Source organism: Simochromis diagramma, unplaced genomic scaffold (genome assembly GCF_900408965.1).
Source record: "Simochromis diagramma unplaced genomic scaffold, fSimDia1.1 OVJJ01000596.1, whole genome shotgun sequence".
NCBI classification, from domain to species: Eukaryota; Metazoa; Chordata; class Actinopteri; order Cichliformes; family Cichlidae; genus Simochromis; species Simochromis diagramma.
The window spans coordinates 9,855,024-9,869,485 of NW_024387245.1; the positions used below are offsets into that span (position 1 = coordinate 9,855,024).

At 39.9% G+C, this 14,462-nt stretch overlaps 1 protein-coding gene across 7 annotated transcripts in view; it reads right to left on the bottom strand.

Annotated features, from left to right (window-relative positions):
- rgs3a (regulator of G protein signaling 3a) overlaps positions 1-14,462 on the bottom strand; it is a 121,924-nt gene that overhangs the window by 39,060 nt on the left and 68,402 nt on the right. Inside the window, exon 1 of one of the 7 annotated variants that reach the window (XM_040053172.1) lies at positions 12,638-12,956. The exons of 5 other annotated variants lie outside the window; for them this stretch is intronic. In XM_040053172.1, the coding sequence (XP_039909106.1) occupies positions 12,638-12,652 (15 nt within the window). In that variant the 5' untranslated portion in view covers positions 12,653-12,956. Of the gene's footprint in view, positions 1-9,671; positions 11,480-12,637; positions 12,957-14,462 lie in introns of those variants that run through there. One more of the 7 variants, XM_040053173.1, reaches the window with a different exon arrangement.

Sequence of the window (14,462 nt, forward strand, 5' to 3'; positions counted from 1 at the left end):
ATTTATTCGTAAATTAGGGTGGAAAATAAGTATTTGGTCACCTCAAACAAGGAAAATCTCTGGCTCTCACAGACCTGTAACGTCTTCTGTAAGAAGCTTTTCTGTCCCCCACTCGTTACCTGTATGAATGGCACCTGTTTGAACTCATCATCTGTATAAAAGACACCTGTCCACAGCCTCAAACAGTCAGACTCCAAACTCCGCCATGGCCAAGACCAAAGAGCTTTCAAAGGACACCAGGAAAAGTATTGTAGACCTGCACCAGACTGGGAAGAGTGAATCTACAATAGGCAAGCAGCTTGGTGTGAAAGAATCAACTGTGGGAGCAATCATCAGAAAATGGAAGACATACAAGACCACTGATAATCTCCCTCGATCTGGGGCTCCACGCAAGATCTCATCCCGTGGGGTCAAAATGATCATGAGAACGGTGAGCAAAGATCCCAGAACCACACGGGGGGACCTGGTGAATGACCTGCAGAGAGCTGGGACCAAAGTAACAAAGGTCACCATCAGTAACACACTACAACGGCAGGGAATCAAATCCCGCAGTGCCAGACGTGTTCCGCTGCTGAAGCCAGTGCATGTCCAGGCCCGTCTGAAGTTTGCCAGAGAGCACATGGATGATACAGCAGAGGATTGGGAGAATGTCATGTGGTCAGATGAAACCAAAGTAGAACTTTTTGGTATAAACTCAACTCGTCGTGTTTGGAGGAAGGAGAATACTGAGTTGCATCCCAAGAACACCATACCTACTGTGAAGCATGGGGGTGGAAACATCATGCTATGGGGCTGTTTTTCTGCCAAGGGGACAGGACGACTGATCCGTGTTAAGGACAGAATGAATGGGGCCATGTATCGTGAGATTTTGAGCCAAAACCTCCTTCCATCAGTGAGAACTTTGAAGATGAAACGAGGCTGGGTCTTCCAACATGACAATGATCCAAAACACACCGCCCAGGCAACAAAGGAGTGGCTCCGTAAGAAGCATTTGAAAGTCCTGGTGTGGCCTAGCCAGTCTCCAGACCTCAACCCCATAGAAAATCTGTGGCGGGAGTTGAAAGTCCGTGTTGCTCGGCGACAGCCCCAAAACATCACTGCTCTCGAGAAGATCTACATGGAGGAATGGGCCAAAATACCAGCTACTGTGTGTGCAAACCTGGTAAAGACCTATAGTAAACGTTTGACCTCTGTTATTGCCAACAAAGGTTATGTTACAAAGTATTGAGTTGTATTTTTGTTATTGACCAAATACTTATTTTCCACCCTGATTTACGAATAAATTCTTTACAAATCCTACCATGTGGATTCATGGATTTTTTTTTCACATTCTGTCTCTCACAGTTGAAGTGTACCTCTGGTGCAAATTACTGACCTGTCATCATTTTAGGTGGGGGAACTTGCACAATCGGTGGCTGACTAAATACTTTTTTGCCCCACTGTATATATCATGTATATATCTATCTATCTACTTAGCACTTTTAATTCTTATTCTCATTTTTATTTTAATGTCTATTTAAGCTTAATTTATAACAGTATTTATAACAGTATGTTTGCACTGAAGCACCGCAGCAATTTCCTAATGTTGTAAACCCGCTCAACATTTGGCAATAAAACCCTTTCTGATTCTGATTCTGATTCTGATTCTGATTCTGAATTGAATTGAACTGGATCTCATAAATCTCACTGGTGTCATGTGTACGGCCCTTCAAAGTAACGATTCATTCTGAAGAGAAATGGCATATTCAAATGAGTTGCCAACAGCAATACTGATCTGAATTTGTAAACAGCAAAAATCTGAACTTAGAAAAAATATGATTTAATGCTTTGATAACCAGACGAAGCCAGCAGGTGTTTTCATTCATTAATGAATAAAAAAAGGTAATTTTACATGTTTTATACATTTTTTTCCTGTGTCTAAAATTAACAATGTAAAAATTTAATAAAAATAAATAAATAATTGACAGTCCCAACAGCTGATGAATGGATCTGAACACACTTTGAAGCAGACATCAACAGGTTTATATCTCTATTATTATTAAGACGAAATTTCAATTTATTTTCTAATTTGTCATTTGACCAGATAACTTCAAAATAAATGGCATTCCCATTAGAGCTAACTGTACTTGCTCATCGCTTTTTTCCGCTGACAGAAAAGACAAACGTTGTTTAAACTGTTCAGCGTGATGACCACAACCGTGCTAATGGCTAAATGTCCAGGCAAATGAAAAACAGCATATCACCATCTCTAATTTCTCACATATTTGTTCCACCAATCATGCACATGACCGTATAAAATTTTTTTCAATTGGTTTACACCTCCTCCACAGAATTAAACATCAAACTCAAGCACAGAGTTTAGGTTTCTCTAGAGCAGGGGTCTCCAACTCCAGTCCTCGGGAGCTACTGTCCTGCAGCTTTTAGATGCATCCTTGTTCCAACACACCTCAATCAAATGAATGGCTTGTTACCAGGCCTTTGCCAAACTTGCTGAAGACGTAATTCAACCATTTGATTCAGCTGCGTTGGAGTAGGGATGCATCTAAAAGTTGCAGGACAGTAGCTCTCGAAGACTGCAGTTGGAGTGAACATTACAGCCTCCAGAGCAGCTAACTGAATTTAAGAACAGGCTTAAGGACTCTACGTGGGCTTTAAGCAAAGAGGAGGGAATGGACCAGCAGATGATGACATTTATAATGTAATATAATTTATATAGTTTTTACTTCCATTTTCTAAGAATCCATTTTAATTTGGGAAATAGCCCATAATTTTCAGATTAAGAGAAGAAAAAGATATTAATCAATCATCAAATTCAAACTAAAAGAAATTTGGGATAAGGCTAGATTATCCTTAACTATAAAACCAAGCAGTTGAAAACTATAACAAAAAAAACGGTATTTGGACTGATCTTCGCAATAGTGAAGACACAACAATTTCAGAGACTCTACTTTACCTGAGGAAATAAAGGTAACTCCCTTTGAATGAAAGAATGCTACCAAAGATATGCTTAACTGAAACCTTTACATTATTGTCTCTTACTGGATTGGTATGATGTGAGATTCATTCATTCATTTTTTACCATGTTGATGCAGACATACAACATTGCCATACTTGTAATTTTTTGCTGAAATTTGGAAAAGCCTACAGCTACCAATTCTGCCAAATTTTCCCACCTTTACATATTGTGCCATAAATACTTACAGTCAGTACACGGATTGTATGTTCCACCAAACTGTCCAATGATGATCTAAATGTTGTGCTTTACAAAACTCTATCTGTGATCCACGCCATCAGCTGAGTCTAACGCTGCAGACCAGGTGGGCCAGTATGAACCAGGTGAGAGCAGTGAATACCGTGGTTCTATATTCACATTTCCATGATGGCAAATATGATCAGAGTAAATATTCTTGTGCTGATGGTCTGCATGTCTCGAGGTCATTATATTCTCATACAGATACTACAGAAAACTGCACGCAATCGTGAATGGTCACCCGCAAACAATTATGTGACCTCTGTCCTACAGTTACCATAGCAACAGGAGACCTATCCCAGGGGAGCAGCTGTGCTGTGCATTTTCCAAAAGCTCCCCCAAACCCCTCCCGCTTATCAATTACAAAGTGCCATCTTTCATCTTCATCGCTTTCCTTCCTTTTCCCCCTTTCCTTTAATTTCCTGTCTCCTGTTTATTTCTAAGTAAGCCATTACATTAAAGAGCATCACTTCACTCCACTTAGTGTGATACTGGTGGCTAATGGTCTAATGTGTCCAACATCACACTTGCCAAATCCAACTGCAGCCTCAATAAATCCAGCTAATCTCAATTAGCACTGCTGTTGGACATGTTTTGTACCATCAAATAACAGAACGTGACTTCTCCTCTCTTGCCTTCCTCTTTGCCACTCCCTCCATCTCTGTTAACTTATTCATACATACTCACTGTTGGATCACTATAACAGCAATTTGGGTGGCTGTCTAAGTGATGCAAGCCCACCCAACAGGCCTGCATGATGCTATTTATCTCTATTCAAAAGTCTCCTTTATTTACTGGCTTATCTGATATTGATTTCTTCAAAGGATGTGTAAGGTCTGAGGAGTCAAGAGAAGACATCCTGTTTATAGCCCGGAGGGAACACATCAAATGAACACGGTGATAACAGAGAATAACAACAAAGTTAACCTTATTCCAAACTGACTCGAAGCATCATCCTCGTCCAACTCTTTATTAAATCTGCATGGTGATCACGTTGAGACAACTACTCAGGCACAAGCTTGTGACTGAGCGCCACCTTTGTCCCCACTGATGACGATAATGACTTGTTTTTGAATTACAGTTTTGTAACTCATGACTACTTTCTTAATCAGGAATTCATAAGCATAATCGTGGTCTCATTGCATCACTCGTTAAAGGGAAATCAGCTCCGGGGTATTGACGAATACTCTTGAGCAAGGAGTTCATCTGAAAGGTTAAACCTCACACAAAGGGCATCCCCAGGTCTTACCTTTGTCCACAGATACAAACCAAATGCTCCCCACTTGTAAACACACTTGTGTTTGTGTGAGAAACAACCACAGCTCTTGAATTAACATTTGTTTGACTTGCATTTTTGGTATTTCCTGTTTTATTTAGAACACAGCCTTGCTTCTTATTGAGAATCTTTATATTCCTGCCCATTTGTGCTGCACCTATATTTAACCGTATTCACCTAAAAGCTGTGTGTTACCATCTTCCTCTCTCAGATCATCTTTTTCTTATGTGTCAAGCATTAAGCACTCTTCCTTGTGTAAGACGTCCCATATGTCCAGTCCTATTTAGTCTCCCTTTTTAGTTTGTTTGTCTCAACAGACAACAGACTGACACTTTGTTTACTGAATATAAAATTCCACAACTGAAAAACTGAGCTTGTGAGTCTTTGCTTGGTCTCCAGAATGCTACCAAGTCCTCTTTCTGTAGCCTCTACTGTAGTTCTTTCCAATTCTTTTCCATATGGGGCGATTGCAAACCTCCTCGGGGATGTGATGCCATTAAAGCTTGCTCTCTCGCTCTCAAGAGTGATAGCAAACTTGTTTTTCTACCGTACTTATAAACCACATTACTTTCCACTAAATTTAGCCGTATACACACACACACAGCCCAAACTGTTTACTTGCCTGAAGTGAAAACATTTGCTCAAACCACGTCACAGGTTGTTACATAAAAACACAAGTAAATCATAGCATGAGTCGAGACTTTTACAAGACTTATATGTACATTAACTATTAAGACTGTTTTTTCAATGTCTTTTCTATGCATGTCATCACAGCTCATACCTTACAAGAGACATGTCTCTGTCTCTATGTGTGAGAAGCTCATTCTCCATACAGTTGGATAGCTATATTATGTTTGCTGCTGATCGGAAGCTTGTGTCCATGTCTGCGCCAACCGAATGTATATTAAGCAAGCTTTGACATGCATTGTCCAGAACAAGCTGCGGTCGAAAGATTTAAGAGCCGTTATTGTATCATGTAATATGAATACCTCACTGAGGGGACCTAACCATATAGATGATCAATCTCTGAATGGCCTCATTACATGCACCACAATGCTCTGCCCTCTTTTGCCCTCGATTTCACTGAGAGAAGACAGATGAGACAGTAATAGTCGTTTATCTGTCAGAGCCGTCTGCTGTAGTCAGGCCGAAAAGGGGACAGAAAACAGAGAACATACACAAAGGAACATGGAGCAAAGGAGCAAGAGAACCAGAGCCCGATCAATATAGGATTTTTTTGGACCAGTACCAATATGTCAGTGATTAAACATCCAATTTTTTTCAGACACACGAAACCTAACAGATTTCTCTAACATTTTATAAGGTAAAAAAAAATATGAAATTTTATTTTATTGTCACAACAAGTTATGGATTAACTCTGCTCGACTCTACTTGAGTCATCCGATTGTTGCTGTTTGTGGCTTTTCAAACACCTGTTGCTAACAGGAAAACTGCAGAGTGGCATGTGGTGGACAAATTATGCGGCATCAACCCTCACAACATAGCTGAAGAGTGTTTCTTCCGTGTCTTCGCTGCTTTCTTAATTTTCATTTATCAGCGATTGTGAATGCTGATACCAGCAGATTCATATGTAGACCGGCCTTTAAAGGGAACAACTGAAAAGTGTCTGTAGATCAAAGATGTGCCATACAACCTCCAACAAAACACAATACTACTACTACTACAACACAATAAATATACAAAAAAACTGTTCTTGCTAAAGGCAGAATCTGTGTGTTTCACCACTTGAGGCAAAAACACACCATCGAGTGTAACCAGGCTATGAAGGAAGAGATGCTAGTAGGTAGAACATCCCAGGTAGAACATATTAAGTGACATTATTGGGCAACTCCTAAAGTGTTACAAGGCTACCTACTATTACAACTATAGTGCTGCTACTGCTGCCTGCAACCATCAATAAAATGTTCAGAATTTTTATTTCCATATTTCTGCAAGGCTGCAGAAATATTGTGCACATTAACAACACAAGAAGGAGGACGGCATAATAAAAGCAATCTCACAGGATTACTTGACAGCCAGTTCAACCTTGGAGATGCAGGTTGTGGGCATGTTTATGTTTAAGAAATGATATTCAGTCATTAGCAGAGATGGAAGTGCTTTAAATATTTTAGCACCAGAACTTATTGTTACAGTGAAATAACATATGGCAAAGGTTTCAACTCATTATTTTTTAAATGACTGCTCTGCTGAAGCATCTGCTGAAGGCATTCAGCACATATTTTGCCACTGCTTTCATGCATTATTTGCAGTTGCAGAGCTAATGTAAAAACAACACTGTCATGATTTTACTGACTTTACATCATCATTCACCAAATTCATAATTTGTGCATATTTGTGCATGTTCACAATGCATCCTGTGTTAGTTGGAGGTGAACCTGAGTAATCACAGACTGTATATAAATGATGGATACCCACTATAACATCATCTAGTGTTTTGTGAAGCTTTGTCTTTAGTATTTTGTCATTATGATTTCTGAAAACAAAGATTTAATAGAAGAAGCAAATGACTGAGAAATTCAAAAAGTAGCAAGAAACGCACACTAGAAATCGACTTTAATAAACAGAACGTGCAGGTCAGGTTACTTTTTGGGGAATTTTGTAGCTACGACCTAGCTACAGCGTAGATTTCTTGATAAACCATAAATCCTCTGTAACACCAAACCCCAACCTTAACCCCAACCCTAATCCCATGGAAACTTATACAATAATTTAACAAACTTTGAAAAAAAAAAAGTAAAATAAATAAAAGTTTGAAGTGTTTCTTGTAAATGGTTAAGACACTACTGCATTGCTTTGATTTGTCAGATCCAGAATCTACAGCTATCTTTAAAATACAGTCTTTGAGTCCAATGCGACAGGTCCCAGAATATGAAATCAGCAGTACACTGTGGCTGACGTGTGGTTTAAATGTTCATACAAAGAACAGGTTTCTTTTAGAAATATTAGTTTGCATTATTTCTGTGACTTCCACTTTTGTTTTGTTTGTTTTATTTTTCTTTTATTTATTTCTTATACATTGTTATTCTCCTTTTATTTGCTTTGACGGTGCCTGTGATATAAAGAAAAAGCAAAACAGTGTCAGCAGAGAACATGAACAAAACCTCTGAGGAGGGATAATTTCTTGGGTGTGAAAACTGAATGAATACTGGTTGGTGAGTATTTCACCAACTTGGAAGCGGATAACAAAACCCAGCCCTATTACCCTCCAATCGAGTTAACTTAAAAATAGCACTGCACATAGCCGCTCCTGCACAACCTTTAGAAGAATCACACTAACCAGCCAGCGGGCAGAAATGTGAGGTTTTTTTATTTTTTTGTAAAGACATTATTGTTAGAATCCAAGGGTTCAGGGAGAAAATGCCATTGACGTAACTTGCCCCATGATGCCAGGCAGCTGAAGACAATGTGACCAGTGAGAAAGACTGGAAAGGGCCTCGGCAGAAAGAAAGGCCAGAGATGTTTATGTCAGTGTGTGTGTATGCACAATTGCTCATGCTGTAGGGACATAAATTGGTTTAAACAGTCACATTGTGTGGCGCTGCCTCCCGTTTGGGGACAAAAACCAAGTGCCCAAAGAGTAAATCATTAAATATGACTAGACCTAAGTGCAAAGAAAGGCACAGTTTTGGTTTGGGTGAAAGTTACAGTTAAATTAAGCTAGCATTCCTTTAAAAAAGCTCATCCACAATTATGTATCAATTTATATCAGTATCAAAGGATCCAGGCTTAAATCTAGTTAAATAAAGGTCAGCACAAGCGAGATTGTTTGTTCAGATTTCATATTCACTTAACCTAGTTCCACTCTATATTTGCCCCCTGGGTGTGACCGTAGGTGTATATGGTTGTGTGAAGGATTTACACGCATGTGTGCATAGATTTGGGGTTTGTCTTTCGGTTTCCTGCTCGCCTGTGTGACAAAATGTTGCAATGCATGTTCCCAGGTTATAACAACCATCTCATTTGTTCAAGCTGGGAGTGTAAGACCAGCTGATAAATCACATTCATCGTTTGTGTGTCTGTGTGTGTCTGCATGTGTACGCAGTGGAGGGATGCACCACTGACACTGTCTACTATTGATCAAAGACAAAGGAGAAATTGAGGACTGGTGGAGAGATTTTCTTCTCCTGGTGCTTAAAACTTTTAGATTCAAAGCCTTAACACCACTGTAATGAAATCAATCATCTCCCTGTTTATCAAAAGGCACCAACAAAGCCACACACCCGCCATCTAATACTCTCTCTGTCTTTTTTTTCCTCTAAGAAGAGTATAACCCCTCAATTCTCCTAATGAGGGAAAGAGGAAAGCAATTTTCCCCAGTGTGCTTCCTGTTGTTTTCCCCTGTGGTCCCTCGGTTTGCTCTCTCTCCTCTTGTTGCTATCACTTTCAGCTTTGCTCTAACATGATTTAGAGTATGTCTCCTTAATGGCCATCTTCCTAGCCTTCTTTTCTCTGTGTCCCTCTGTTTCTCACCCTTCCACTCCCCAGCCATGTGACAGGTTGAAATATGTCACTGGCACATAACCGAAGCCAAAATCACTCACATAAAAGCACCAAATAGGGGACGTAAACAGGGTGTTACTCGTAAAACAGAGCCCACAACTCTTGCTTATTTAGGATGAGATGATATTTCAGAGACAATAATATTTAAGGGAGCTATTAAAGCTGCCAAAGGAAAGGAGGATAAATGGATGCAGTGACAGTAGGGACAAATAACGCACAAGCATTAAAACAAAGAAGGAAGCAGGGAAAGAAAACGAAAACCTCAGCAAATCAAAGGTGGAGGTAAAAGTTAAGTGAATCAAAACAGCACACAGCAGTGGCAAACTCTCTTCATATATGCCTGTCATAAAGATGCCCGATGTGATAAATAGGCCTTTATTACTTTTACTATCTTTCCTCACATCTTTTCGTCTAGTTTCTTTTATATGACCAAACGCCTCCCAGCAGTGCTAACATCTCAGCTTTTCAAACACTGCATGAATACTCTCAAATCTCTTTTTGTCCCTCTGGAGCAAAAGAAAAGACCCATAAAATCCATTTGCATGAAACCACTCTGCTGATTGCTCAGAAAAGATGTACTCCTCATATGGAAAATAAAGTAACAGTGCGAGATATAAACCCTACCTGGCAAGAGGAAGCAGTTCCAGGTTATAATCCACTAAAGGCAGATGTAGGCACTCCACACATCCCCATTAAAGTGGCCTACTTCCTCTGTCAAGCTGGTGTGTGAGTGTTTGTGGCTGGCTAGCTGGGCTGGTGTGTGTGATGCTGTCAGTGTGGGCTAGGCCAACTGAACTGTGCAGAGATACAGAAGAAGAGAGAGAGAGAGAGAGCACGCGCAAGAGAGAGAGAGAGAAAAGAGAGAATGCCCAAGAGGCTAAGAAGGTAGACTCCCGAGCTGCACAAACAAGTGAGAAGGAAACGGGGGAGAGGGAATGAAGGAGAGGGAGGAGACAGCGATAATAGGAAGAGACGAATGAGCAGCGTGAGCTCAGACAGAAACATGCGGTGTGTATGTCCAACAATCACACTAACCCATCTCTACTGTCCTCCATAATTGGACATGTGTGTGACAGACATGAATGTACATATTGTGTCCATTTGTGGCTCCACCACACCCCCCGCCCAAACTCCATTTCTTGGTGAAGCCATTACAGTCAGGTCCCACAGGGATGCACAAAGGACACAATGGACACATAACCACTGTAAACACACACAAGCAGTCAGAAAACATATCCATCTATCTTACACACACGATGCGGCCACAAAGTCACAGAGCAACCATACATGAAATGGGAAAGATGTCATTTTGGAAAAGCTTCCTATCTCAGAGGGACAGATGGTGCTACAATATCTATAACGTTGTACGATAGCAGAAATAGCAGCTAAATTTGACTTTTAAAGCCTAAATCTGGAATTTCTTTGGACACTAAACAGATAATATTTACAACATGTGCACGGGATAGCAGGACCTGTAAGTACTGCATAATATCGCTCTAATAAATGGAGGGATTTCTGTATGTTTATGTGTGCTGACTGTTTTCTTTTCCTATTTCAGTCAACTTTCTTCCAACTCACTTGTAACTTCACAGGTATATTGCTGACAGCCAAACAAAGAGCACATTTAATCTATTGCTGTTTGGATTCATATTGCTAATTATAAATATAGGCAAAGAACACATAAACACACAGATACATTATTAGAAACAATAAATAAATAACCCTCTACTTTATATTTAAACAGATAAATTGAGGAGTTCTCAGCTGCTATGTACAGTACTATGTACTAACATACTGTGGCATACCCCTGGAAATAATATTTGCATACTATTAGGGTCATACACATAAGCTTATGCTTAATCTGACTCCACAGATGATTCACACTCTTCTGTGACCTCATATTTGTGTCACCAATTCAGATAACATAACTTAAAAATAAACCTGCACTCGCTGAGACGTCTACCTTTGGTGACGCAAACATGTCTGACACATGCTCAGATCAGGATTAAGACCTTATACACATGTGAAGACCTCACCTACAGACTTAACACAGTGTCTGTTGTACTTCCACAACGCATGTACGATGATGTGCAACCTGACTTGATCAATCAGCAATTATATTGACATCATTTTCTACACTTCTTGTCAAGGTCACTGTAGATATGTGCCGTGTGGCTATTTATAGATATGTTTGCACTCCATAAACGCACACAGCTTGCCTCAACATCCTAGACTTGATGACATGAATGCACTTTTTTTTCTATTGAAACAAAGCCTCAGTGAGCTTGAGGTTAGGAGGGATTTTACTGTACAAGCTTTGTAAGAGAGCTAAAACAGAATGTTAGTCTAATTTCACCTAAGACACGCTTATGTTGCAAATAAGACAATAAAATAAAACTGTGGTCAATCTGCAATAGTACACAAAGCATCACTGCTTGACTTAACTAGCTAATAATAAGAAACAAACTAGTTATATCAATTATGCTAAAGTTCAAAAACTAAACTTAATCTTATATTTAAAAAAATAAAAATTAATTTTTTTTTTTAAAAAACAGACTGAACAAATCTGACCAACCATTCAAAGACAACTTTGGCTGTTTGACAAATTTTAATACTGAGGTTGTATAATGAGTAACACAACAACTGTAATACAATGTGATAATGGTGCTAAGTGCCTCTGATAAAAGCTTTAAAACTGAATGGCAAACATGAGAAGTGTTAAAGGAACCTTTAATAATGAGACACAACGGATCCACATGACACTCTCTTTGCCCCTCGCACCAGTTCACACATTGCTTCCCTCTCTCTTTTCGCTCTTCTTCTGTCACTGTTATCACAAGAGCCTCTCAGCACTACCCAGGAGAAAGGTTGTGTTTTTTTCTTCTTTTGTCGCCTTAGTGGCAAGGAACATTTGACATTGAAAGGTAAGAGACACACCTGCTGTCTCTCTCCACATAAATGCTTGAGTCAATACTTATCCATCACCAACAAAAGTCCAAGATGCTTGGCTTCATATGCTGAGGTAACAGTTCAACAGTGGTTAATGTGAGAAAAAGAACTCCAACAGATCACAATAACATTAAAGAAAAAACTGTTTAAAGTTTCTCCAGTCGCAGCAAATTTCATCGATTTTATGTGCAGAAGGTGAGAAGAAGGTCAAGTGTTTTCCAATCGGTAAACAAAAGAGGTAAATCACACCTGAGCCATTTGTCAGGTTTCACCCACACACTCATCTCAGGACTCGGCTTTTCCATTGTGAACGTGGCATCAAAAACTTTATAAAGGCCAAAATTTGAATACGGTACTTAGCAAATAAGTTCATTTTTCATTCTCGCAGTAAAAAAACAGGGTAGGGGGAGAAAGAAAAACAAAAGGGGGATTTCACAAGAAACAACCACTGTCTAAATAAAATGTTTATCAAAGTCCCTGCTTTCACCTAACATGGTATTTACAAAACTAAACACACTCCCGCAGTCAAATCACACACACTCAGGCATTAGGACCATATTTAACAAGCATGCAGACACAATATAGAGAGCAAAAAGAGTGTGACCTCTGCAGCAGTATTACATAAACATGACATACAGTACCTTAGACACCGGCATCGGGACACGCAGTGTGCTTGCTTGTTTCAATGAGTGTTAATATTGTTGTTGTGTGTCCTAGAGTACTCCGAAGAAGAGCACAGTTCATCCACACATACACAGCACATGTGCAGTGCAAATACTAGATGCAGGCTGCTAATCCACAGTGACCATATGTCTTTTTTTCTCCTGTCTGTTATTCAGATATTGTGATAGTGCCTTTTTCTCCTAGTTGTGTTTCTTGTCTCTGCTCTTTCTGCAGCGGTCCCAGCTTCTACCCCAGCTCGGTGATAACGTGCGCGCCAACGTGTGTGCGAAAGACAGGGAAGAGAGGGAAGAGGGGGTGGGAGGGGTTGAGAGAAGAGAGGGGGTGGGGGGGGGGGGGGATCCGGTGAAGGAGGGGGACGATGCAAAAGAAAGACAGATGGAATCGGGGAGAGACAGAGGTGTGAGAGTGACAGCAGGAAATGTAAAAATGTGATGTGTTAAAAATCACGGAGGGAGCGCTGGTTAGGAAAAGATCAAATGCGGCGAAACTCTGGAGATCGAAGCAGCAAGAGTCCCTCATTCCTCACCCTCTCTCTCTTTTCCACTACGTGCTATTTTTGGAAGTTGATCTGCCGCAAATCAAAGCCCCGAATCAAAACCTATCAAAAGAGCAGGATGTTAAGGGCCATGACTTTCACACCTAATGGGACGCACACACCAACTTGGTCCGTTACAATGACCATGCGTCTGCATCAGACCTGAAGAGTGGCATGTAAGCTATTCATCAGGCCTTATCTAATCATATCATGTGCTAATACATAATAGGCTTCACAAATAGCTATTTTAAACACTTGTCAATTACACTGCACAGATGCACAGCTGCCTCTCACAGTTTCTAGCCAAAATTATTCCTGAGAAAATGTATCCAGACGTGACGTTTGAAAAGCAGGATATAAACTTAATGGAAATTAGATTTCAGTGATTGTTTTTTCTTTGTTTTGTTTTTGTAAACCTGCTTCAAAGACTCTTTTTAGGCTGTGGCTAAAAGCATAAAGGTCTCCGTCTCTTAATTGTCGTATTAATCAAAAATGTCCTTGTGTCAAAACCATCCTTGTAATTTGCACATTAGAATATTATCGCAGCTCCATTACATGCTCGGTGGAGCACACGTCATTTTTCAGAGTAAAGAATGTGCGTAATTAAAACCCAGAGTGGATGGATTTCATGCTCTGCATTACCTTCTTAGGTCTGAGTCTGCGAGGCTCTTATCTATACTTCCTTCTGTGCTGATGCATTACCATTACATAACACAGTTATGAATAGTTAAAGGTGAGCTAAACTAAAGCCAAACATCACTCCGTCAGAAGGAAATCATTAATTTTTAAAGAAAGCCAAGGGAATTAATCTAACACCACAGACCATAATCATTAACATCACTCAGGCGTTTGTGTGTGTCTGCGTGTGTGTGAGCGACTGACAGAAAGACAGTTGCAGGGAAAACAAACACAGTGACACGTGGAAAGGAAGTGAAGTGAACAGGATTGACCTGTGATAACAGAGAAAAGGCCTTTACACATCGTAGAAAAAAGTAGACGATATTCAGAGGTGTTCAGATGTGAACTTGTTGTGTAATGTTTCTACACGTGCCAAATATGTTGCATTTTTGTGAAAAAACTAGCTCAAAAAAATGTAAACACTGTAAAGAGAACTGATAAAAGTAGACATCAGATGACAATGAGCTGGTCCTGATGTTTCTAAACAACAAAAGGAAGAATTTGAGAATCTGAGTTCATCCATTTCTCGCAAGAAGGAAGAATTTCATGCTTAATCCCGGAGTCGAAGC